Genomic DNA, 25,244 nt, shown 5'->3' on the forward strand with positions numbered 1-25,244 from the left:
AACAACTGTAACTTTTCTCTTTATGTGGGGGTCATTGCAATTAAATCATTCGGCTTTGCAAAAACATTTTTGGCTCATACAGGTCACACTAAACATGTTTATCCATACTGCTAAAGAATAGCACTTCTTAGTAAACAACTGTGAAGTTACCAAAAAACCTCAGCTTATTTACTTGCATATTTAGTATGGATCATGTTGATTTTTCAATCCAAAGCATTTGCAATGTATTTCTTAATACACCCTGAGGTCTAAGTACTGTAGGAATTCACCCCTTCAACCAATAATCAGAACTTAAATAGAAACAAAAAGTAGATCTTCATTTGTTTTGAAAAAATATTTAAAGTAGAATGAATAAATAAAACATTGAACCATGTTCTTTGCACTGTCATAGTAGTTTCCAGTATATCTGATAACTAAGTAAATACTAGCTTTTTTCTTATTGCTTTGGATTGTGATACAAAGTCAGCAAATATTTCTGTTTTCTTGTTGAACTAACGTGATGAAAATAATTCTGATAATGCATATTTATTGGCTACATTATAAAGACAAAATAGTATATTTGATATTCTGAAGCTAGACAGATCTTACATATGTGGTTGAATTGCATAACTGCTGTACTGTTCTGGACAATTAGGACAGGAAATGTTGGGTAGTCTAGCAGTATAGAAAAAAAACCCAAATCATATGGAAAACTCCTCCTTAAACATATTATTTAAAATTTTACTGAGCTTGTAAATAGTGGGGGTTTTGATGGGTTTCATTTTGTTCTAGTCTCTATGAAATTCCAAGTGTGTCATCATCAAATTTTGGAGAGGATTTTGGCAAGCTGTTAGATGAAACAGATGAAATGGACAGCATCCATGATGTGACTTTTCAGATTGGCACAAGAACTTACCCTGTACACAAATACGTCTTGGCTGTACGCTCAGACTTCTTCAAGAAGCTGTTTGTTTCCAGTGACAACCAGCTAGACACTCCAGATGTCTACCGTAAAGAGGAAGATGCTGTTGGATGTGATCTTTATGTAATAGAAAAAGTTCATCCAGATCTGTTTGCATATCTTCTGCAGTTCATATACACTGACACTTGTGATCTTTTGACTCATGGTTATAAACCCAAAGTCCTGTATAAAGGAAAATCGGAAGAATATCAAGATACTTTAATTACTAACCTGAGCAAAATGAGTTTTGATGAAAATGTTAATGGAAAATCTGCGTTTGAGATTTATAGAAATAATCAAGTGCAGGTCATGAATGAAAAACAGAAGAGCAAATCTAAAAAAGGCAAAGTTACTGGTGAAGAAGCTAACCTCATAAAAATGTTGCAGAGTGCTGCAAAGAAGTTTGGACTCAGCAATTTAAGTAGCAGGTAGGTAGAAGAAAATGCATTTATTTTCTGTCAAGCTCTTCAGGGTGTTTTTATGTAAGTTGATCTAACTTTAGGCTAGTTTGGGTTGCCAAGTTTGCCTTTTTCTGCTTTTTTTGTTGTTCAGGATTATTAAAGTTTACGTTGTGTGCTGTAACACATCTCTAAGCAACACCGGTTTGTTTTGATGCTTTTTGCTTTCCCTTAGGAAAGCATATACAACCTTTTTGAATAAGGTCAGAAGCAGAATTTTGTAGTGTGGTTACGTGCTTAAAGCATCATTTTTCAATAGGCTTTTTATGTGATAGAAATGTGCTGTTGGCACTTAGTGTGTCCTAGAACCTCTTGGATGTTTGTATTTAAAAATTCTGTCCTGTGTATCTTTTTAAGGCATGAATTCTCTGAGACATCTGAAGCAATCATCTGGCTTTCCAGAATGACTGTCATAAAACATCAATACTTGTTTTCTTAGAAACAGATGAGTTTTGGATTAATGAATTTCTGTTCTGTGGTCTGTAGACTACCAGTTTTTTCCACAGACAATGAACATATTTAGCGTAAAACAGAAGAAAGCAAAGTTAAATTCCCATTTAACTGAGGCATTTTTAATATTAGGCGTGAAACTAGTGAAATTGAGACCAAACATCTCTATAGAACTCTGTTGCTCAGTTTTGGGGTGGGGATTTTTTCAGCATTTCTCTTTTCCTTTCAAAGAAGAGAATTGCCTTTTTCAGGCAATTTTCTTCACTATATTTTTTGCAAACACTAAAAGATGTCAGCAGAGATGTGAGGCTGCTGCTGAGACTGAGTTCCTAAGTAAAATTTCCATGTTAAAGCACTTTTCCTTTGAAATTATATTGCTTTGTAATCCATCAGCAGAGCTCGGCATCTTTGCTATCCCATTCACAGCCTTCCTTGATGAATTAGGGTGCTAAAGCTGCCTGTGGTGAAACATACATCTCTTTCAAACCACTTTTTCTGCTCAGATAACTGACCTGTAGCACTATATATAGCTCCTAGATTTTTGTCCCTGTGCTGTTGGAGTATGGCCTTATATGAAAACTATACTGCTATAGTTAAGATAAGAAGGTAGATAAGATGTGGTAAGAATTCCAGTGTTATATCTGCAATGAAGGCTTTCAAGTATCTACTGTCCCTTTGGAGTTTTCTGTAATGAATGATTTCGGTCATAATCATCACAAAATGAACCCACTGAACTGCTGTTACTTTGTGAAACTGTTTTTCATGGTTCAAACTTTATATTAATTGTATTATTGTTAATGTTAATAATTTGCAGGTTGGATGGAGTCAGGTTAGAAAATGGAAAAATTAATGTTTTCAACAAGAAGAATGGGAACAAACCAAAGTTAAATCAGAAGAAATGGTAAACTTTTAAAATCAGGTTTCCCCTATCCCCATGATCTTCCTTTTATATCATCTCTTAGTTTAACTGTTAAGTGTAGGCTAAGGTTATTAGCCGTATTTTAATCTGGTATGCACTTGTCTCACAGTAATTTATCTATGAATTAATAATTTGGGATAGATTATGTATGATGTGTTTTGGCTTTTTTGCTGCATGCTAGTGTGTTTTGTGGGTTAACTTTGGTGTAGAATACTAAAGCTAGGAGAAATGTTGTGGATAACCCACTCAAAAGCAGTTTGACTTTTGCAAATACGCCTGCTGTGGCAATAACACTAAGATTGGAAATGACAAATTTATAATTTCTTTTTCTAATTAAGGAAATGTCTGGAATATCTTTCCTTATCCTTTTATGAAAAGATATTTGGGTTTTAATTCTATTGGTGTGATAGAGTTGTTCATACTCAAAGGCTTGTTTGCCTACTAAACACTGTATTTTATAAAAGTAGCCTTTTCACAGACTTTGGATGACTTCACTCTTAAAATGCATTGTCAGAGGTTATAGTAGCTACTAATGTAAAGGAAATAAGTAACAGAATAGACCATTAGGATTGATTAAAATTACCCATAATTAATTAGGTCATAGCTGTTCTGAAACAGAAATACTTCAACTGGAATTTTGAGAGTTGAACTTCTGGACAAAAAAAATTCTCTCATGAAACTATCTTACCTGACTTTTTAGGTTCATTCTATGTGGTATTATTAAAGTTTAGATGTATTTTATTGTAAAGGATAAATCCTACCTTGCTAAAGCAAGCATTTATTTGCATAATTTACAACTTGTAGCTCTTCTGAATAATCACAATTCTGATCCTATTAAATATCTTCTAGTTCATACCTCTGCGATGTGACCCTGAAATCCTTAGATGGAAAGGAATTCCCCTGTCATAAGTGTGTACTTTGTGCAAGACTTGGTATGTGTGTGCATTTATACATATATAAAAAATATTTGTCGTATTGTCTTTTTTAGTTGAAGTTTTATTGCATCTTGGACTGAAATGCCTTTCTTTACAGATTATTTTCACAGCATGTTAAGCAGCTCATGGATTGAGGTAAGATTGCCAATAAATGTGTGGTGGTATCTTTTGTTGCATCAAATAAGTGACAACTTTTCAGTTTTCCTAGAGTAACGTATCCTAAATACTGGGAGGAAAAGGAAAGGCTGGATTCTTGGATCTTGTTTGCAAGAAAGAAAAGCCCAGATTCTTGGGTGCTCTACATTTATGCTATTGAGATTGTGTGTCAAATGACAGTAATAAATGTAATAAGATATATCCAAAGAATATAACCTCTTGTTTTAGAGGTTTATTTTGAGCTAGTTCATGGATTTATAAAAGCTGCTGGACTGTTGTTGTGGGATACTGCTTTGGATGAATTTTTGTTTTCTTTCTGGCAAAGATATTATAATTTAATTAATAAGCAGTATAGAATAGTTTTTTATGTGTAGTGAGTGAAAGATACAGCAGAATCCAGATTTTAATTTGTAGAGTATCTAGATAACCTTTAATAGAGGCTATCAAGGACCATTCCGCTTAGTCACCAGCTGGTGCTTTAAAAAACAAAGATCTTTTATTTGTACTTGCTAGCTGTGTAGAAGAGCTTTCTCAACTTTCATGGCTTTTTGGTCATGTGTAAATCTAAGAACCTGACAAAGTACTGGTAGTTCTCTTCGTCTGCGTAACAGAGCTTTATCTGTCCTCTGAGTTACTGTGCTACCTTTTCCTCAGTCATCCCTGAGGAAACAAATTTGAAACACTCTGGTTTTGAAAGTGTTGAACATCCATTTGTTTTGCTGATTTCTGTATCAGTTGCATGTATTTTATAGGTTAGCTATTAATTCTTAAGTAATCTAAGTCTTACTAAATCAGGGTGTAAATACTTTGTGAATTAAGTGCTCTAGGTGTTGTATAAAAATCTGTAAGAGGTTTGTAAACTTCAGATGGGACATAAGACAGTTCAGTTGCATGTTGTAAATGCATGTTCTAAAATAAATCTTTTAGTATAAGTCTTTGCTTCAGTCCTATCTGAAGTAAGCCAAAGTTTTTTAACCAGTGCTGTTGCATAAACTTGAATGGTGACAGTTAGGTGGCATAATAGTTTGCTCATACAGAAGCTTTGTCTTAATGGTTAAGATGGTTCTTCAAATGGAGGGTTAGCTGAGGACCTTGTTTTCTGAGGGATTAGCAGTAGAGGCTGCTTTCATTTTATTCTTCCATGGGAGCTTATGATTTCACTAGGTATTTTACCTTGAAAGCAGTTCAGTACTTGCATAGGGGATTCCTTTAGTTCTACTTTTAAACAATTGAGTAATATAATGATAAGGTTAGAGAAGAGGCTCCAACCTGATGAAATGCTGAACTGTTTTGTGGATCCTTATTCAGAAGTTTGTGCAGGCTTTAATTGCTCTGCTACAATCACTTCTTAATTGAAGAATTGAACAGACTGTATGCAAATGTTTAAATAAATGTTTAACTTTGAAAATTTGGCTCTCAGTCCAAGTCATTTGCTAAATAAAATTTCTGTCTTAATTTTGTGTTTTATTCCAAGTATTCAGCTTCTTCACTACTTTTGCTTATATAATTTTTTTTCCCTTTTAGGCTTCCTGTTGCTCAGCTCTGGAATTACCAATCCATTCTGACATACTACAGATAATTGTAGATTACCTGTATACAGATGAAGCTCTTGCAATAAAAGGTGCAGTTAATGTTTTCAACTCATGTAGTTCCTGCAATTTATGAGTTTTTAAATAGAAATTCAGTGCATAGTATGTTTGCTTTGAAGCTTTATGGAGAAAATCCAACCTTTTATGACTCTTACTTTAGATTTTGAGGTGATAGATGTACCCCAAACCCCTTTTTGTACCTTTGGTTTGTCAAACTGCAGTTTTCTTTTTCCCTCCTTCTCTTAAAAAAAATAGTTAATGCTCTTCTGTGCGATTCCTTGTACCCTGAAAATCCCATAAAAATGGGATTACAACCCATTACATTTGTCCATTGGTAGAATTGCCTTGAAGCTGTATGTGCTGTAGCTACTTTTGACGTGCCTGCAGTGTTTATGTGAGGTTTTGTCTTCCAGATTCTCAAAACGTGGAATTCGTATGTAATGTTCTTGTGGTAGCAGACCAACTTCTTATATCCAGACTCAAAGAAATCTGTGAAGTAGCCATTGCAGAAAAACGTGAGTTCTTCCACTTGTATTGTAAAGGGTTAGAGAATTAAAAATGCTTCATGCCTGTTTCAGCACAGAATTATTTGCCTATATTCCTTTGCTCTGATTACCTTTGGCTGTTAGTTGAATAGCTGTTAACAGTTGCTTTAGTCTTTAGAGTGTGTGTGTGTGGGGAAAGGCAAAACCAAAAATCCTTGAACCACCACAGCAAATAAACCAAACTCTCATAAAACCTGTACTTCATTGAATTCAAACTTCTTGTCTTCAAGACATGATAAAATAAATTCTATGTTTCTATTTCTGTCCTTGTATTTTGTTCTGCTAATTCTTCTGTTTGACACAGTGCTGTTTCTTTAGGGCCACAAAGACCTGTCCCTCCTTCCTAATACAAAGTGGTGTTCCTTAGTTTCATACAAGAATTCAGTATGCAATTTTTGCTTGACATTTTTTAGTGACTTCTATTTCTCTCTCCCCCACCCTATTACCCATTGGTTTTCTATCTCTGAAACAATTGGAGCTTTAAGAACTGTTCATGCTGTATGTGAAACTTTCTTTTTCCCCTTTGTTTTGGACTGCTGTGTTTCAGTATATGGAAACTGGTAGTGTTTGTGGGTAGGGCCTGTCTATTTCTGTGACACAAGGGCAGGGCTTGTGTTCAAACTGCTACGAGGTTATGTGGAGCTTGCAGTAGTTTATGGCTGTTTCAACATTAGCATTTTTTCTAGGCATGGAGAAAGATATGCTATCCTTCAGTAACTAGGTCGTCTTGTCCAGTGTCTTAAAAACTGCATGATACTGCACTACGTTATCCAAATTAGTTTGTTTTGGGGTTTTTTGCAGTCACTTTAAAGAATGCTGCCGAGCTGTTGGAGTTCTCAGCTATGTATAATGCTGAACAGTTGAAACTGTCCTGCTTGCAGTTCATAGGACTCAATATGGCAGCTTTGCTTGAAGCAAGGTAAGGAGCAAATATGAAACAAGTATGTTCATGTGCCACCCGTAAAAGTCAAACATCCCAAAACGGCCAAAGGATTGGAAGAACAAAAAGGATCGTTTAAATGTTAAGATGTTAACTGAATGTTGCTAGCTTGAAGGGAGGCTTGCTTTTGGCAAACAGGAAGAGAGAAACTATCTGTACATAGCATGCCAGATCTATAGCACAAAAGCCTATGTTATAATCTGGCATGAAGAGCCTGAATTAAGGGGAAAAAACCTTTTGTGAATTCAGTGAGCTTTCACATTAGGCCTTCACATTAGGCCTAATCTTGGTTGGGTTTTGTAAATTGTTTTTGAAGATGCATTATACAGCTGTGTTGTTTTTGTTGGGATTTTTTTTTTTTGGGGGGGGGGTGTTTTGGGGTTTTTTTGATAGCTACTATGCAAATTTAATTTATTTTAAGTAGACTTATTATAGCTGGTGCATTTTCCAAAGAGGATGAGCCTGCCTTTTGCTCATCTCTTTGCTTTAACTGTCTGCATTGAGGGCTGAACAAATTAATTACCCTTGCTTTCAACAGTGCTTCAGTTAGGGTTCTAAAGAAATTGAACATATGTTCTGGCCTTCCTTCTCTTGATGGTTTTGGTCAGGGCTTCAGGTTGCTTCCAGAGTCCCTATCTTCTCAGAACAAGCCTCATCAACACTGATAGAACTCGTTTTCTCGCTAAGAATTAACACTAAACAAAAACTAGACAACCCAAACAAACAAAAGCTCCATCACTATTATTGGTCCATTCTGTCCACTCCTAGCCCATTTGCCATGCTTCCTTTTACCTACCAGTTTAGAATTGCTGTGTGACACAGTTGCTCTGTTTGTATCACAGATACAGAAATTCATTCATATTAGCAGTTCTCTTCTTCACGTCCTTTGATTTTTGGAGAGAAGAATAAAAATGTAACAGCATTATCTTTTTTTTAAAATTCAGTTTTGTTTCATCTTAAGCATGGAAAAGGACATGCAACATTCTTAGTACAGTTAAGACTGTAGCTGCATTTTACTGGAAATCTGAAAGTGTCATTACTGGGTGGCAAGACTTGTAATCTGAGACACCTGAGGCAAACAGAACTTGGCTGTGACAGCTTGTGCAAGGAGAGCTCCTCATGTAGGCACAACAGTTCTGGTTTTTGGCATAAATGTCAAGGGATGTTGTGGCTGAGTTTTATTAAAGAATTTTCACAGGCCTGGATTGTTAGATACATGTCAGGAAGACTTGAAAATATGCAGAAATAGGTAAAATAATGCCCAGTTTATGGTAACTTAAATATATAGGTCTGTATTGGCTATGGCCTTAAGTAAAAATAGGCTGTCTGGAAAAGTTATGAGTTTAATCCCACCATACAAAGACATTGACTAGTTTATATATTTTTCTTAATTTTCTTCCTACTGACTCTTTGACCACAATGAATAGGTAATAACATCCATAGGTGAGATGCATCTAAAGTATTAATTTGAAATTGTTTTAATTAATGTGATTTTTTGAAAAAAAATTTAAGCTGGTATGATAAATTTGTATTATTTTTTTAGGACTCTAGATGTCTTAAGTGATGAAGTTGTAAAGGATCTTTCCGTTTATTACAGGAAAATGGTAAGTTGTATAACTTGAGCATAAACTGATTAGGTTTAAAATGAGAACAGGTGAGTAATAAATATATAAACCCAGGGCCTGAGATGACAGGCTGAATGTGGAACATCTGACTCAAAATCTAAGGTTAGCTGCTGCTGTTATCGCAGTATTCAGTAGCCACTGTTGCAACATTATTGTGTCCTTTAAATTAATGATGCACATTATATGTATTGATGTCTATAATGAAGAATTGTTGAGTGAACAAACAAGCAAAACCAATGGAAAAGAATATCTCTATTGCTTAAAATAACTCTCCATCTGTTTTGCTTAAAGCTGTAACCTAAGTTTTTAAGCTGATTAAATAATTATTTGCTCTGTAAAAAAAATTTTAAATGGCAGTTGGTTTTGGTCCTTTTACAAGAGGTGTTTGTTATATTTGCTAGTACTCAACTTAAGAGAAAGTTAGTGTAACAGCTTTTGCATCTACAGATTCCGGCTATGGTCAGGAGAGTAATTACTCCCTATCCAGATGGACCTGACATAAGTTCTTTTGAACCTGAAGATGGTGAGAACTTTGTCTTTTTAAGAGAAGAAATGAACATGGAACAAAATTCTCAGTAAGTATTCTTATCAACATTTTTAAGTAGGTGAGCTGTATATGGCATTTATCCCCTTTGGATGGTGCCTGACTCCATTTGGGTGAAGTATTGAAACAATAAAGAACTAGAAGAAATTGAGATTTTGGAGACTGTTCTCAGTTCTTTTAAGTATTTTTAAATGTTTCAGAACTTCTTTCAACTTAAAAGTAGCATGCAAGTAAAGATAGCAAAACAAATGTTCACAGTAATGTTTGGAAGTTATGTGTAAGTTGCCTGTGTATGTATGAGATCAACTGGAGTTCATTGAATTTCACTGAATTAGGAGAAATCAAAAGAGGAAAACCCAGGCTGTTACAGATCTCTGGAAAATAGTGGTAACTTACTATTCTTAAGAGTTGTAATACAAAATAGGAAGTTTTTTAGCATGAGTTTTTAATTTCTCAGTTTAAAGTGGATGCTGTTTAGCTATAGAATAACAAAACAAGCAACTTCTGTTTAGAAGATGTTAGAAAATGTGATCCGAACAACTGTAAGTCAGGTTTGTGGATTTCTGTTGTTCTGTCTTTAAGCATTTGTTCTGAAGACATAGAGATGGGAGCAGTAGTGCCTGTAAAGTCTTCTCAGGCTAACCTAATATGCTGCTTTTCAGCAATGCTCGAATAATAAAACTACAATTGCTTTTTTGGTACAGTTTTTAAACTGTAAATTGACTATGAAACATTGACTATGACATCACAACTAGAAGATAATTTGATAGGATGACTTGGTAATGCTTCAAATGTGGATAGTGAAATATGATGTCACTATGCATGAGACTTCACCTGTTGTATTGTGCACTGTTCTGACCACTTAGGTCAAGAAAAGTTATGCTAAAAAAACTAGTACAGATAGGACTAGTAGATCAAGGAAACTGAGAGGCTATTTTAGATTAAATTTCAAGTCTTTCAGTGTTTTTAAAGGCCAGATGATAGCCTTTCGGGCACAGGGCGCTCCAAGGATTAAAAACAAAACCAACAGACATTGTAAGGTTATGGTAGTGATACAGAAATTAATATATATGTAGATAGTTATTTCACAGAAAGCTTCTCAAAGAAGCTTTTTTTGAAATAGGGTTAACTGTAGCTGTGATTCATATAGTTCTGGATTTCTAGTAGTTTTCTAAAGTGAAATATGCCTTTTATTTGATTCAGCTCTTCCTAATACCATATATAGGAACACAGGACTTTATGGTAACATGACCATATACCTGCTTTATTTTAGTAGTAATATTATTGTGGTGGCAATATTTCTGTTGGGGACAAATGACACCAACTTTGAAGTTTGACTTTCATCAATTTGGGAGAAATTAAGAGAGAAAAAAGTGGAGACTTGGCTGCAAGTCACAGCAAGCAAACTACATCCGTGTGTAGGTGGTTTAACCTGACCTAGATGGCAGTGCCAGCCTACACAGCTGCTATGTCTTCCTCCTGTCTCAGCTGTACTAGACCTGAGACTAGATCTAGATTGGAAGGAGTTTTTTCTTTCCCTCCTGGGTTTCCTGTTCTCCATCCCAAATCATTTACTAAACAGCTCTGCTTAGGCAGAGCAGGAACAAGCAGCCAGTGACAGGTGGTGGGATGAGATATTACTGCTTGAAGTATAACTACTGCTGCTGACTGAAAAATTGATGTTGAAACACTGATGGTTCTAAGGCTCAATTTTTTGGGCTTTGCTCCATCTTGGGGTATTTTGGGTTGTTTTACGTTTGTTTTTTTGTCTTGTTTTAATAGGGAAGCCCTTTTCAAAAGGGCAAAAACTAAAGCAAAAAAGAAGCCACGAAAACGGTCCGACAGCTCTGGAGGATATAACCTCTCAGATATTATTCAGAGTCCAGCCTCTACAGGTCAGTGGGACAAAGATTCCTTTTACATATAAAACCAGAACAAAGTTTAGTATTCAATGCAATTTCTATACTTTAATAAGGAAATGTAAAAATTACTTATTTTCTAGTGAACGCTGAATAGTAACTTTTTAAGATTGGGTTTTATTTGAAAAGGTGTTTGTCATATTGAGCTTGTGCCCGAAGTTCAGATTCTGTAAAAGCATGTGTTTTATGAACTAAAGTTAATGGGCACTTCCCCACTTGGTTTTAATAAGTGCAGCATTTATGCTAATGTAGTTTGTGTTGGCTGTTTTTCTGGAATATAAAAAAGCCTTCATTAGAAGCCTGGTTGAAGCCTTTGTTTTCAACAAAAAAAGTGTCTTTGTTACTTTCTAAAACTGTATGTTGTGACACCAGAATAAAAACTGGGAGTAATCTTATTCTGAAAAAATATTTAAAATAGTCTTAAACTTGCTTAGACTTGTTGCAGTCTAGTGTACTGGACTAGGTGAATTTCTGATTACCTTATACTCCTCATATAGACTGAATGACTTCTGGGTTTTTTAAAACATTTTTTAGTCCAGTTCTCATGATTTAATAGCTTTACTCTCATTTCTTAGGCTCGGTAAAACTGGATAAAACTAACTCTGTAGAATCACTTCCAGAACTCTTAACATCGGACTCTGAAGGTAGCTACGCAGGGGTGGGTAGCCCCAGAGACTTGCAGTCCCCTGACTTCACAAAAGGATTTCATCCAGAGAAGACTGAGGTTGGATTTCTTTGTTCGTGTATATCTAGTCTATCAAAAGCAGAGTTTGTGCTTTGGAGAGCTGTCAAGAAGCTACTGCCCTTAAAATAGAGTAGGCAACTTTAAGCAGTTATTTGTCTGATAAAGTAAATAAAAATGATTATTCATTGTTAAATCTTCTAAGGGTAATTTATTCATATGGTAGCATAATAGTTTTTATATGCTGTGGTGTTCAGAAAATCTCAAACCGGAAGAGCACTTACGTAAAGTATTTGTTTTGTTTAAAATGCAAAGCAAATTGGAATTTTAGAAGCCGAGAAAACCGAAACCAGGAGCCAAAAAACTTCACCAAAATCCTGCTGTTCTCCAACTACTGTAGTTGGACAGAAGAATGGTTCAGGATAACTGAGGTATAACTGGAACAGAGTTTGAGAGTTGTGCCGATGTTAATTGCTAAAACTTTAGAAGTTAACATCTCTGAATTTTTCACTGTCACAAAGCATGTTTGGACTCAAATGATTCAGGGTGAAGTGTGAAACAAAAACTTTAAAAAGGTACAACTACCAGACTGATGAGGGATTCACTATGTTGTTGCTGGTTTTGAGGTACCCTCTAAAATCTTTTCACTTACACATGTCATTCAAGTATATAGTGTCACTTTTTTTTCCTAAGTGAAAAAATGTGAGAATGTTTATTCAGTATTTTTTTGTCTTTTAGATGAAGGACAAAGCATGCAGTCAGGGTATGAAACCCTCTCAATGTAACAAGGAGATGAAGTCATACAAGGGGTCGTCGGCATTGACACAGTCTGTTCCACAGTCTATTCCCAGTGCCAAAATCAACTCTGCAAGCTCTTCCAATTGGGTAGCAAACAGTTTCAGGTAGAATAACAACTGTGGTGACTACCTAACTTACACTGTTCTACACTTGGTAGTGAAGGATAATAATATTTTATTCAGACTAAAAAGTTACCTGCTTTTCAAAAGGGTCATAATTGTGTGACACATGAAACAAAGATTTTTGTAGTTTAGTGGAAGTGCTGAGCAATAGCTAGTTACTTTTTTTTTAAGTGCTACCAGACTGGACTTAAAATACCTTTTTTAGCAGGCCTGCTTGGTTAACAATTTATAGAATACTTGGCTTTTTTTTTTTGTAGACTCAGAATGCTTGAAGCTGTTGGAAGCACCGCTGTACTTTGACATTTTTAAGGCATGCCTTTAGATTTAAATGGTTTGTGAAAATCAACACCGCAGGTTTAATTGGTGCAATTAATAAAAAAAAAAATCATGTGTAGTGGTGTCTGCAAATGAAAAAGGAGCTGTACTGTGATATTGACATTCTGTCTTGCCTGGTGTCCTGTACCTGAGAGCTGTCCGTAAAGGTTGAATAGGGTATAGGGAAATCATATAGCTGTAACTTCCCACAGTTTTCCTAGGCTCTGTTGATTTGTGGCTGACTGGCTTTGTTAATAGGGCTGTTACAGCTGTAGAAATTAAAAGTTGTAGCTCTGAAGTCTGTCACTTGGTGAAGAGGGTCCATTAGGAACCCGTATTTTGTCTTGCTATATATTTGTGTAAACGTATTCTATGCAGGGGGATTAACACATCCCACAACCAACTCTTTGGGCTTCAAACTGGTTGAAAGAAGCTCTACCTTCATCTGCTATCTTACTGTTTTTTTCAAATGCATTTTAGAGGATTGTGTGGAAGTGGAACAAATGAAACCATGTTTTGTAGGTTGCAATGTCACTGTGCCTTTATGGGTTTCCCATGTACTCTTTCTTTGCTTTTTCTAATATTGCTGGTGTGATGCTAAGAAAAAGCTGGTAGCACTCTTGCATAGAGCATTTAAAGGATTAATGCTGTGGTATACTTGGTTGAACTTCTCCATAGAAGTAGTGACAACAGAGTTTTATGTGACATCCCAGTTGTTAATTCACTAGTCAGTCTCTATCAGCTGGGTTTACATAGAGAGAGACAAAGGGAATGTTGCTTATATTTTATTTTAAAGCCTGCCCTTGAATCTTGCAGCACGGCTTAGTTTACAAATGCCTTTAAGTACATGGGTTTTAACTTAGTTTTATGTAAAGCTTGTGAATGTCTAGATTTGATTCATGTTTATTTCTGTGGAAGTTTAAAATTAGGTCATTTATTAAACAGAAACCAGTTCCTAAAGTTGGGAGAATGTTACTGGTGTTTGTACAGAGCTCTGACTTTGCAGAGTGTTCTGCTTGCCTCATGAAAAAGCTTTAATCCTCCTTTTTGAAGAAAGCTCTACTTCAACCTTCATGAAAGAGCTGTGAGCATTGCCTTTCTAATGCTTAGCATGAGCAGCTGACTCCTGGATTTAGGTATCTGACTTTTTTTGAACATAGTGAACATAGTTCACATCTTTTTTGTTTCATAGTATAAAAAGTCTTGAAAGTATTTTTATAGCATGCTCTTAAATATGTATATATTTATAAAAGTTTTGTCAGAAACATTCTATTTGAGGTTTGCCATAATTGAGGAAACAGACATAAATTATACATCCGGTCACTGATCTTACGTATCATTTAGAGGATTTCAGTGAAGGCTGGAACTGTGGAATGCAAGTAAAAATGAATGCCTTGTAAGGTAACTTTTTATTTTTCATTTAGCCCTGCCAGCCCTCCTGCTATGGATCTAAGAACCATCATGGAAATTGAGGAAAGTATGCAGAAATGTGGAACCACGCCAAAGGCAAATTCAAGGTTGGTAAAAAACCAAGATCTATAAAAGAAAAGTGTGATAGACCAACCTATTATGAATTTACATAGTGGTTCAGGCAGTTCAGAGTTTAAAACAAGCAGAAGAATTGTCCTATTTGCTTTTTGGATGGTTTTGTTTACTTCATTATGGAGTTTTTCTGTGAGCATACAAAATTTATCCCTTTGTTTTACTGTAGTCTTGTTTGGTCAACTAGTGCAAAGGCATGTCTTAGCTGTTGAAATGTGAAATAGAGAGCTAGAAAACTAGTATCTTAAATCCTGTTCTGCTGAGCTTTCCGATTTCCAACCCCCAAAAAATGAACTCTTGTCCCTAGCACATGTGAAATTGTTTGTGGACCATCACTCTAATTGATCCTGAATTTTGTTTCTTGTTTCACGTTAATTCCTCCGCCAGCACCCATGTGTTGATATTAACAATTCTTCCTCTTAAGAAGCCAGGCTCTTTCTTGCCTGCAGGAGCATCTCATAGCATCTCAGGAGAGGGATGTATGCTCACTGGAGGCAGTGGATTAAACCTAGTGTTTCTTAACTGGCATATGGAAGAGAACTGGAGATTACTTTCATGACCTTTGAAGTGTAGCATTCTTGCAAGGGAGAGCTAGGACAGTAGTCCTGGAGCCTAGCAAACAGTTCCTCATTAGGTAGATTCAGAAGCTGCGAATGAAACAGCCAATACTGAAGAATCCAAATAACTTAGAGAATGTATCATTACAAATAAAAAAAAGAGGCTGTATTATGTTGTGTACTTTTTATGCATGAATATTTTTTGTTTAAGGGACCTTAACTGCTGGCAGTCTCTAAAAGGTCTCAAAGTTAGAAAATAGTCTTCATCTGGTTCGTGTCTTTTGGAGACTTGATTCCTTCTCTGCATGTTTTCATTTGTAAACATCTCTGAAAAATAGTTTTATGATGCTTTTTCTGTCACCTTTGATATTCGTTGCTCTTCCTTTTGCTCCCAAGCCATCCAACCCCTTCCCCCCACAGCCCCAGCCATAGTAATCTTTTGGTACTCTAAACAAAGTATTCTGGTCTAGGGAAAAGCAGTGTTTCTCAGTCTAATTTTCAAGATTACAAGCGAGTCATCTCAGAATTCTGACACTGATCTTGCATCTGTCTTTGCAATACCAATTCACAGCAGAATGACGTCTCATGGAATCAAGCTTTCTCAAAGGCAAAGGAAAATGATTGCCCTGGCAGCAAAAGATAATGGATCAGTAACTAGCAGCATGGAACCTACTACACTAACAACCACACCAGCCCCACCTTTGAAAGTTGCAAAACTAGGGAATGCATGGTATGTTGTAAATGAAATATCACTTTTTCTGAGCGTTTTTACATTGAATCATCTCTTAGTTTCTTAAACTGAAGTATTTGTATCTACACTTGGTAGTAATCTAGAAATTCAAAGGGTGCAGGGAAATGCAGTGGGTGCAGTTCAGCGGTTCCTTGAAACTTATCCTGTGGTGAGTCAGAAGACTGCATCCCATCTGGTTCTTCAGTGTGTGTGTTGTGGTATTTGCAGATGGTATCAAAGTGAAGCATAGAAGAAAAAAGTTGAGTACAAGCTCTGAAACTTATGAAGAGCTTACTGAAAACCATTCTGGATGCTATTTTTTTTTTCCTGTTTTAACATGTAAAGAAAAATGTTAGTTAGCCCTTCCCAGGGAAAAGGCTTGGTGTGACTTTAGAGCAGATCGAAACGATAGACAACACAATCATCTAGGTGACTGGGAGCTGGAGCAGGTGACAAACACTGCTAAGAATTCTTATGGTGGAAGGATGCAAACTGGGTTTAAAATGACTGATTTACTGTTCATTACACAGTTTAAATCTTCACATTGATATCACTGTATCAAATGGAAATATGGTTTATTGTCTGTTCAATGAAATAGGTTTACAGCAATGAATATAGTGAGATGCTAGACAAAGTCATGATTTATTCGGCACCTTTACAGTTGGTATTGAACAGAAGCATAAAGGTATAATTGTAGAATTTGTAAGCTATTTCAATGTAATGTGTTTAATTACTACAGAAGAAATACATCTGTGCATGCTTGAGGTGCATTTTGGACAGTTCTCACCCTTTCTCTGCTAAAGAAATTCTAGACTTTTATTGTGGCTTGCTTCTGTACTGGTACCCAAGGAGAAGTCTGAGTCAGACTCCTCTTTCTAGAGCTGACTTATTTGTTCCTTTGTGGAAACAAAGCTTGATGCATACCTCCCACAGAAAACTTTCTTTATACAATTCACCTGGTTTAAATGCTATTGTAGTAGTTTTCATTTCACACTGAATAGTTTTTGAAGTGGAATAGAGTCTGTCTTCCTTTCAAAGGATAGGTTTATTTTCCACAATTAGAGCTGTCTCCCTCTTTTGTCTTTCTTTAATCCTTCCTATAAATTGGTTGTGCCTTTCAGAAATGAGTAGTAAGCATCTGCTGGAATTTGCCTTTATGCTGTTCTTGTGCATGTTCAAAATAGACATGTAACTAATTAGCTATTTAATGAGTTCATGTAGAGAAAAAAGAAAATCACATTGCTAGCTGTCTGAGGAAAAGGTCAGCTGTTTCCTGGCAGTAGTGGCTTCCTGAGAGGCTTTCTGTGTCAAAAGGTTTAGTGTAATATCTAGAACTGCTTGCAGTTATCAGGTAATAATTGATTCTAAAAATGATACTCTACTTCCATTGATGACACTAGAACACGCTTTGCTTCTCCAGGGGACACCATGCAGTCCACTCAACCTTATGGTTAAGAGGTGTTAGTATTTTTCAGGACCTGGCAAGAATCATATCAGTCTGGTGTGAAATGGGCTGTGTCTCAGTCAACTCAAGGTAGTGTGGCATGACACTTCCTTAAGGTAGTGATTCTGACAATGAGGGCTGGGATTCCTCCAGTAGTCAGTGAAAACAGGGACAGGAAATCTTCTCTGTAGGCATCTCTATATCACGGGTTGATTCTAGCTGGAAAAAAATCATTGTATGCTGTGTATTTCCAGTATCTAGCTTATAAGCTATAGTGCTGTGTTACTACAGTATTTATAAAAATGAACTGCCTAGGTTACTTTGCTTTTAATAATACCCACCACACAATATTTCAAGTGAATCTAAGAAAAGTTTGAACTCTTCTGTTTTGATTTATACAAGCAGGACTTCTCAATTTGTTTTTGACCATGTACACCTAACACTAAAAAGTAGGGTCTCATGTATTCCTCCAGTGTTATTCTGATACAGCACTGGGCGAAGCCAACAATTTTGTCTTAAAAAGAAAACAGATGAGTTGCTTTGCTCCTAAAGATTCAGTCTGCCTGACCTCTGAACTGTAATTGGGATCTTCACGGTGGGAGAAACAAAGTTTGCAAGGTTTATTGTCTGAATTCTAATGAATGGATGAATTTCAGAATCCTTAACGCTGATCCTCTGAAATGCTCCAAAGATCACACTACCTGCTGTACACAGGTGACCCTGCAGGTCAAGCAGCAAGTTAGTTAAATCTGACTTAGCTATTGAAGGTGTTGTAGCTGTTGAGGGTGTCATGGGGCAAATACAGCTCTAAGACTTAAAATTTGCTGGAAGAGACTGACAGCTGAATCAGATGGCGACCAACACAGGAAATACTGAGTTGTGCTGTCCTTTTATTACGTTAAAAATAGTAGATGGAATATTATTTTACTACTAAGTTATAATTATGCATAAAAAAATATGTAACCTAACTTCTACAGTGAGGGTGTGTGCAGTCTTACATATGCAACTTACACAGGCTCATTCACGTGCTAATTTTACACGTGGAAGCTCTGTGAAAGCCGTGTTCCCATGTACTACCTGATGGGTACCCGAGAGGGGTGTTCATGCCGATGCAGCTGGCTGGGAGGGGCCCACAAATGGGGTAGACCAGGGCCTGCATGAGTCAATCCTTTTCCTTAGGCACTCAGTCAGAGGCCTGTCAGTGGTCACAAGGGGGTCTTCTCTGGAGTCTTCAAAGAAACTTCCCCAGACCTGCCTGTGCTGGGGCTTGGGTTGATGTTAGGGATCACTGGGTAGGCATTTCATGGGTAGTTTCAACAAGTCATCTTAACTCATCATCAGTTGACTTCCTTTCTTGTTTTACTAAACATATTCAAGCTGCAATTTTATATACTTGTCTCTGGCAGACTTTGGGTATCAAGGGAAGGGGCTATGAGAACTTCTCTGTAGGGGGATGCTTGTATAGGGTCTGTCTTTCTCCAGCCTGGTCTTTCCCGTCTCCCCTTTGTACACAACTTTTAGATATAAGAAGGCCTGAAGTAGGTTTCAAAGAACATTGCATAACTTACCTAATTCTCTGGACTTCTTCATAAAATTTTGTTGTTCCTGAAGTCTTTATTTTTCAGTGTAAGATAAATGGCTCTTTAGATGTGCTTTAGTCAATCAGTACAAATAATGAGCTGGATGCCTCTAGTTAAATCATTTACTTAATATGGGAAATAAGATATTAAGATGCATTCTCATAAAAGGCATTTGAAAATGCAGGACATAACTTCCTCCTGACTTTTGAGTACTTTAACTTTGCTTTTTATCAACTTAGATAAGCTTTACTTCTTGGGTGTTATTTAAACTGTCAACTAACTATGAACTGTTCCTTGCATGTAAAAAGCAAGTATGGACTGATTTTTGAATCTACTTAGATAACTGTCTCCAGAAAATATATTGTGCTCTTAAGGTTCTGATTTAACAGTTTTTGAAAGTAGCTGGGCTCTACTGTGTAACACAAGCCATCTTAAGTGGACAGGCCAGGGTATACTTCAGGGGGATGGAATCCAGTCTAGGGTTCGTGTGGTCACCATGCATGGTTCTGTGCGTTCCTCTGGCTGCTGATACGGAAAATGCCGGTAGCTCAAGAGTTCAAGCAACCAGTGGGAGGTATATGAGTATTTAAAATTATGCCTAGCTTCTAGAAGAGAGCATTTGTTGAATAAACTTCAGATGCTTTAGGAAAGCCATCAGTTATTTGATTGACCTTGCTAGTTATTCAAAGAATTTTTGTGTGTAAGATAGAATGGTGTTACTCATCTCTTCTACTATTGTGTTTGCAAAGTTATATTCTGTAAATTCACAAAGAACTGCTAGAGAGCGTTTGGCAATAGACTCAGCTTTCCACGCATGCAGTATAGTCAAAGCCACACAACTGGTGTTCCCGTGAAATGAGATACTCATCTTGGATGTGCAGTGAGCACGCTTGCCAGGAGGGTGTGGGACCTTCCGGCTCTGTTCTCTGTTGACTGCAAGACAGAGTCTGTCCTACACGTGTCCTACCTTTTCCACCAAAATAAACCTCTAGTTTCATACTTTGGGGGGGGGGACTGAACCTATGCTTCCTCCCTTGAATGAAAATGGGAATTAGAAGAGCAGGTAACCAAACTAATGATACTTCGAGATTGTATCCTGCAAGAAGTTAGGTGTTAGCTCTCCAAATGTACTTTAATTGAGGGAGGGGGGAAGGAGGTTGTTTATCTGTTGCTCGGGTTTTGGGTTTTTTTTTAAAGCTTAGGTGAGCCTAAGGCTTTTCAAGAGTGGAGGAATAAGGAAATTTGAAATGTATGTTGAGAATGTCTAGGTTGTCAGCATGCCGGTTTATACCCAGACATCAAGAGCTCTTTTGGAACTTCATGCTGTGATGTCTTGAAGTTACAGCTTAGAGAAACTTAGTTGTATCCCACTTTTTTAAGAGGGGAAAAAAATAGAAATGACAGTGTATCAGGCAGGACAAGCTGGAAGTTAAGAGTTCCAGCTTAAGGAAAACTTGTGCCAGTTTAAGTAAAACCATTTTAAGCCACCAGTAATTGTTTTGGAGGTCCAGAAGCTGAGAAAGTTGCAGGATTAAGTTGGGTTGTTTTGTGTTTTGTATCTTGGTGGTTGGTTTGGGTTTTTTTTTTTTGGGGGGGGAGGTATTTTGGTTTTTATTTTGGTGCTGTGCTGCAAGTAGATCTGATTGCAGTAGGGAGTCTTCCTGAAAACAAGAGGACTACTTAGGTTGTCAGTAGCAAAAGAAGCTTCTGTGAGAGGAAATCTCAAGGGAGCCATTTGTCTACCTGATACAGTAAGTTTAGGGAAGTTCTGGTCAAACACTTTCCTGTCCTCTTGTCTGCCAGCCTGTAGTAGGAATAGAGGATGTGCAAAATGACTCTGAGCCCCTTCATCTGGAGGTTTCCATTTTGATTTCTATGCCTTCTGTGTTGCTCATGTAATATTAAAGAACCCCAGCAAAACTGAAGCCCAGGTGGCCTAGCATGGGGCTCAGGCATCATCTGTAACTTTCAGATGCTTTTGTGGTAAGATTTCAGATACAGTGTTGCAATATTTTAATTCCCTCCTGTTTGTTGTTTTGTATTCTATACCACATGGATGTATTTTGAAAGTCTTTGGCTTCAAATGCTTCCCTCCTTATGGTAGTTGCACAAACAATTTGAGTTGTATAGGAAGCTTGTTTTCATTCAGTAGGGCTTGTAATTGATTGTTTATTTCTTTGCCTGAATAATCAGCAGAGCAATTCTTCCAATATATATTTTGTGTATTTTACAATGAGAGGGACTGCTAGGCTGAGTAAAGTTAAATGTAAGCAAATGGATGAAGGATTAATTCCAAAGCCTTGATGAGTAAGGGAAAGACTATTGGTATCTGCCTTGAATTCTGTAACTAAAAGATCTTTTGGATCAGAAAGCATTCAGTACAGCTATGATGTTAAATTGCTCTTTTCTTATACCGGTTTATTTTTGGCATATAATATGCAGGCGTTAGCTCGGTAACAATGCACATTAGACTTGGGTAAATAAAAGAAAAAAACTATCATTTTTATGAATTTCACTGTGAATTAAGTGATTTATAGAGCATCCAGTATGTATGAGGAATTCATTTAGTATCTTATCAGCTATACTGGACTTTTGTGTTGGTAAATGAACAGTATTAGAACAAAAGTATTAGAGCATTGTGTGAGTTACGAGAACGCATGTCAAGGAATGGTACTGTTAGAAAAGGTACGGCTTGCTTGGGACAGGTTTTCTGTGAAAACAAAACTGCTTTTTTAAGAGGATGAGTTGGGGCAAATAGATGGAGGGGTGGTTTTTAGAAAGAAAACAAAACCACCAAAACCTAATGAAATTTCCATACTGCTGGTTTGTTCTGGTCTCCAAACTATTTATTTTCTTACGTTTACCTGTTTGATCCATAGTGACTTACTTTAGCGAGTGGGCTCTAGCAGGCATAATAGTGAGACACAAAAGCCAAATAACACTGTGTTTTTACTTTTAAGGCCCTCTGTGCTGTATAAATTGTAGAACAATATGGAGTTTTGGAACATGCAAGTATAAAGTAAGTTGTTGAGGTTGGCTTTTTTTGTTTAGGTCATCTTCATTACATTCTGCTTTGCCAAAGTCATTCCGTGATCTTGTAATGGAAGAAGAAAAATGTATGAGTGCAAATTCACCTGGTACTGGTATCAAAAGAGCTGGATATAAAGGAACTGAGGATTCTTCAGTCCAAAGCACCGTAAGGTAAAAGAACAGTCTTTTTCCTAATTGATCAACTGTTATACAAGAATCACAATAACCTGTTTAAATTCTTCTGAAATAAGAAAGGCTAAAACTGTCTTTTTTAAAAAGGTAATCTGGTAATCATTCTTTTAATAATTCTGTTGATAGGAATTTATGAGCAATTTTATGAACTTAATAATCTTATGACTAGAAAGCTTAAAGACACAAAAGCAATTTAATGCCACTGCTGATAATTTGAGATTCAAAGTGTTTGTGTCCATATATATGAACACGTGTGTGTGTGCATGAACATAAACACGGCAGGCTCTCAACAAAATACGTGTGTGTACACTTGGGTATGTATATGTAAAAATGGAAAACCAGAGTTTTCTAATTTGCATAGAAATAAGATATTCTTTAGCATTCAGTTAAGACATGTATGAAACAGACTTTGCTTAGGAGTATTTCTGTGTAACCACTGAGTAGATAAAATCAGTTTATTCAAACACAGTTCTGGCATTTCTTGATCTGAGGGTTTTTATAAGCTGACAATTGTTTAGGTGCAGTTTTTCATGGATGAAGATGGCTTACTGAAATATTGATGCATTGGTTGTATCTGTGTGTCGTAATTTATTGGGAATTACAATCCTAAGGGCAAAAATAACTTCTGAGGTGCACATGAATTGTGTCTAGTTATTAGATTGTATTGTTCTTTGGTGAAACTGTTTTAGCCACACATTCTCTTGCTACCTCCACTAAACCTCTGTTTTTTTGGTTTAAAATAACTCTAAATGGAGGAAAGAAATTTCAGTCTTATTCCTGAAGTACAACTGAGCAGCCCACCCACCTACATCTTTTCCCCCTATTATCAGTAACTTTGCATGCTGTGTGTTTCGAAGGTCCTGAAAACCTTACAGGCTTTCCCACCCTCTGTCTGGAGGCTGCCCTGGTAAGCTGCCCCACAGTAGTAAGGGAGCCAAGGGTTGACAGCAGGACCAGCTGGACAGTGGCCTGCTTAGCAAGGGCAGAGCCCCTCTGTGCTGCAGTGAGGTGAGCAGGGCAGCTCCATGATGGAAAGGGGGATGAGCTGCAGACAGATCCATTGGAATGAGGCAGAGTTGAGGTCAAACCTGCAAGTCAAGTCAGGGTCAGGTACTGCAAGGCTGGGCTTGGGCATAGCTGCAGTGTAGCTCGAGGAAGGGCTGAGACTGAGGAACTGAGCTGAAATGTAGCTCCTGAGTGAAGAGGAGGAGCCCTTGCACAGCTCTTCCTTATGTCTCAACTCTCATAGCAGCCTGACTCAAGGTTACAGAGCTGTGCTGAGGAAGAGGAGCTTGCAGAGCCTGTTGGTGCACAAGGAGCTGTGACATTGAGTTTTTCTTAGGAACTCTCGTTCCATCTTCCTCCAAAAACTGTCCACTGCATAAAGAAAAGAAAGTTCTGCTGGGCCTCACTCTTAGTTTCTATGCAAGCTGAGTAACTGGTAGATAAAGACCAAATTGAGGGTAGAAAATAGGAACATTGTGTATTGGATGGTATTAGAGAGGTAGGGGGATTTGGAGGGGGTATGTACCACTCTTCAGGAACAGAGGAATAGAGCTGAAGTTACTGTGGTGAGTGGTGGTGTAGGGACATGAATCACAAATCTTCAGAAAACCAGGTATCATTAATTTTGTTGCAAGCAAAATAATAAGGTTTTTTGTCATATGGGATGTGGCAGGGACTGGTGATAAGGGAATTAGGACTGGGTTCTATTATTAGCTTCATCACACAAACTCTGTGATCTTTATCAAGTCATTTCTTTTCCTTTTGCATTGTTCTGTCTCATCTGTGCGGTCTGGCCAGTCTGCACACTCCCAAAGTGCATTATTTGAGCTGAATCCAGGTCTAATAAGTTAGCTGTCTGAAAATGATACATTAAGCTAGTGGGAGCCTAGATGACTAGATTGACTATAATCAGTTGGAAAAGACAGCACTTCCCGAGCTATTTCACAGGTTGTTTTGAATGATGTCTGAAGATGCTTATTTCTCTCTATTAGGTTTAAAGAGCCTGGGTGACTAGATCATCCATCTGAAAGTTAGGAGTTGAGTTTCTAGTTTGGGGTCATTTTATTCTTTGACTGCATAGTTCCTGTCACAGTAGGCTCTGATTTTTGCCTGTGGCATTCAAGGGCTATTTCTGTGAAGATTAATTATCCCCACCCTTACCTCTTCTTTTTTCAGAGAAGGAAATTGCACGTGTATAGAGCATAAGCAGTCCTCATCTGTGATGTCAGACTCACTAATGGGAGGCTAAAGATATTCACATGGCTACTCTTCCTGCTTTGTCTTTTTTCTTTTGATAAACTGTGCAGTAATTAAATTGACAATTTTCTTCGGTTTCTAGATGAGTTTTTTTTGGTGGTTGCATAAAGACTCTCTTTTTGTATATTGTCACCTTCCAGTTTATGCAACCCAGAAATTTTCCGTAGATGAACCGTGTCGTGACTGTGGAGATGTGAACTGGACTCAGTCCAGGGGCAGCTCAGCCCAAAAGCTGGGCTGTGTGGATGAGGCTGCATTGTTTCCAGGGACAGCTTGGCCTTGGGAGTTGTGCTGTGCAGCTGTGCATGTGTAAGTCCTAGTCCAAACGTAGGCCTGCCATGACTTAACTTTGTTGTGGCAGCCTGGGTTGTCTTTACTGTGTTACTCCAGGGAGCAGTGAAGAGTCTTAGTGGAAACTAGTCTCTGTGGCTTCGCATGGGAATGGCCTAGTTCTGGCATGGCTAATAATGAGCTAATAAGTAGTACATGACTCAAATGGTACAGCAAAACCCAAGAGGTTCTGCAGAAGACCAGGCTTTGTGTTCCTTTTCCGAGAGCAGTCATTAGAGCAGGGATGCAGTGGACCTGAATTGGCCTCAGATGACAAATCTTCAATAAACACTGGGGAGCTGAGAGCTGGGACATCTTGGTGGCTGTGCTGGAGTCATTCAAGTTCAGCCAACTGAGATAATCGGGTTGTTTAGTACTGATGATACTTGGCTGTCATCTTTTTTTTTGCATGCAGAGCCACTTTTGTCTCTGCATCGGTCTTTAATTTTCAAGAATTCCAGGTTTCCAAGCTCTGTATTTTTGAGGCTTTTTTCAATTTTTCTGTACATGCTAGCTTCCCATTTCCCATCTGTTCCATTTCTATGGCTATTTGGATGCCAGCTGAAGAATTAATCTAGCATGTTGAAATATCTGAGCTTGATTTAATATCTGGACCGAGTGCCTTGCTAGCAAAAAACCA

At 37.3% G+C, this 25,244-nt stretch overlaps 1 protein-coding gene across 1 annotated transcript in view; it reads left to right on the forward strand.

Annotated features, from left to right (window-relative positions):
• Positions 1–25,244, forward strand: part of IBTK (inhibitor of Bruton tyrosine kinase) — a gene marked incomplete at its 5' end in the record, with an annotated part of 49,851 nt that overhangs the window by 16,998 nt on the left and 7,609 nt on the right. The window contains 15 exons of the mRNA XM_084261429.1: positions 772–1,368; positions 2,663–2,749; positions 3,617–3,699; positions 3,800–3,837; positions 5,383–5,479; positions 5,861–5,962; positions 6,794–6,911; positions 8,476–8,536; positions 9,005–9,132; positions 10,884–10,996; positions 11,596–11,744; positions 12,441–12,604; positions 14,362–14,454; positions 15,608–15,766; positions 21,842–21,991. Of these exons, the coding sequence (XP_084117555.1) occupies positions 772–1,368; positions 2,663–2,749; positions 3,617–3,699; positions 3,800–3,837; positions 5,383–5,479; positions 5,861–5,962; positions 6,794–6,911; positions 8,476–8,536; positions 9,005–9,132; positions 10,884–10,996; positions 11,596–11,744; positions 12,441–12,604; positions 14,362–14,454; positions 15,608–15,766; positions 21,842–21,991 (2,139 nt within the window). The remainder of the gene's footprint in view (positions 1–771; positions 1,369–2,662; positions 2,750–3,616; positions 3,700–3,799; positions 3,838–5,382; positions 5,480–5,860; positions 5,963–6,793; positions 6,912–8,475; positions 8,537–9,004; positions 9,133–10,883; positions 10,997–11,595; positions 11,745–12,440; positions 12,605–14,361; positions 14,455–15,607; positions 15,767–21,841; positions 21,992–25,244) is intronic.

Source organism: Gallinula chloropus, assembly GCF_964237585.1.
Source record: "Gallinula chloropus genome assembly, chromosome: 3".
NCBI classification, from domain to species: Eukaryota; Metazoa; Chordata; class Aves; order Gruiformes; family Rallidae; genus Gallinula; species Gallinula chloropus.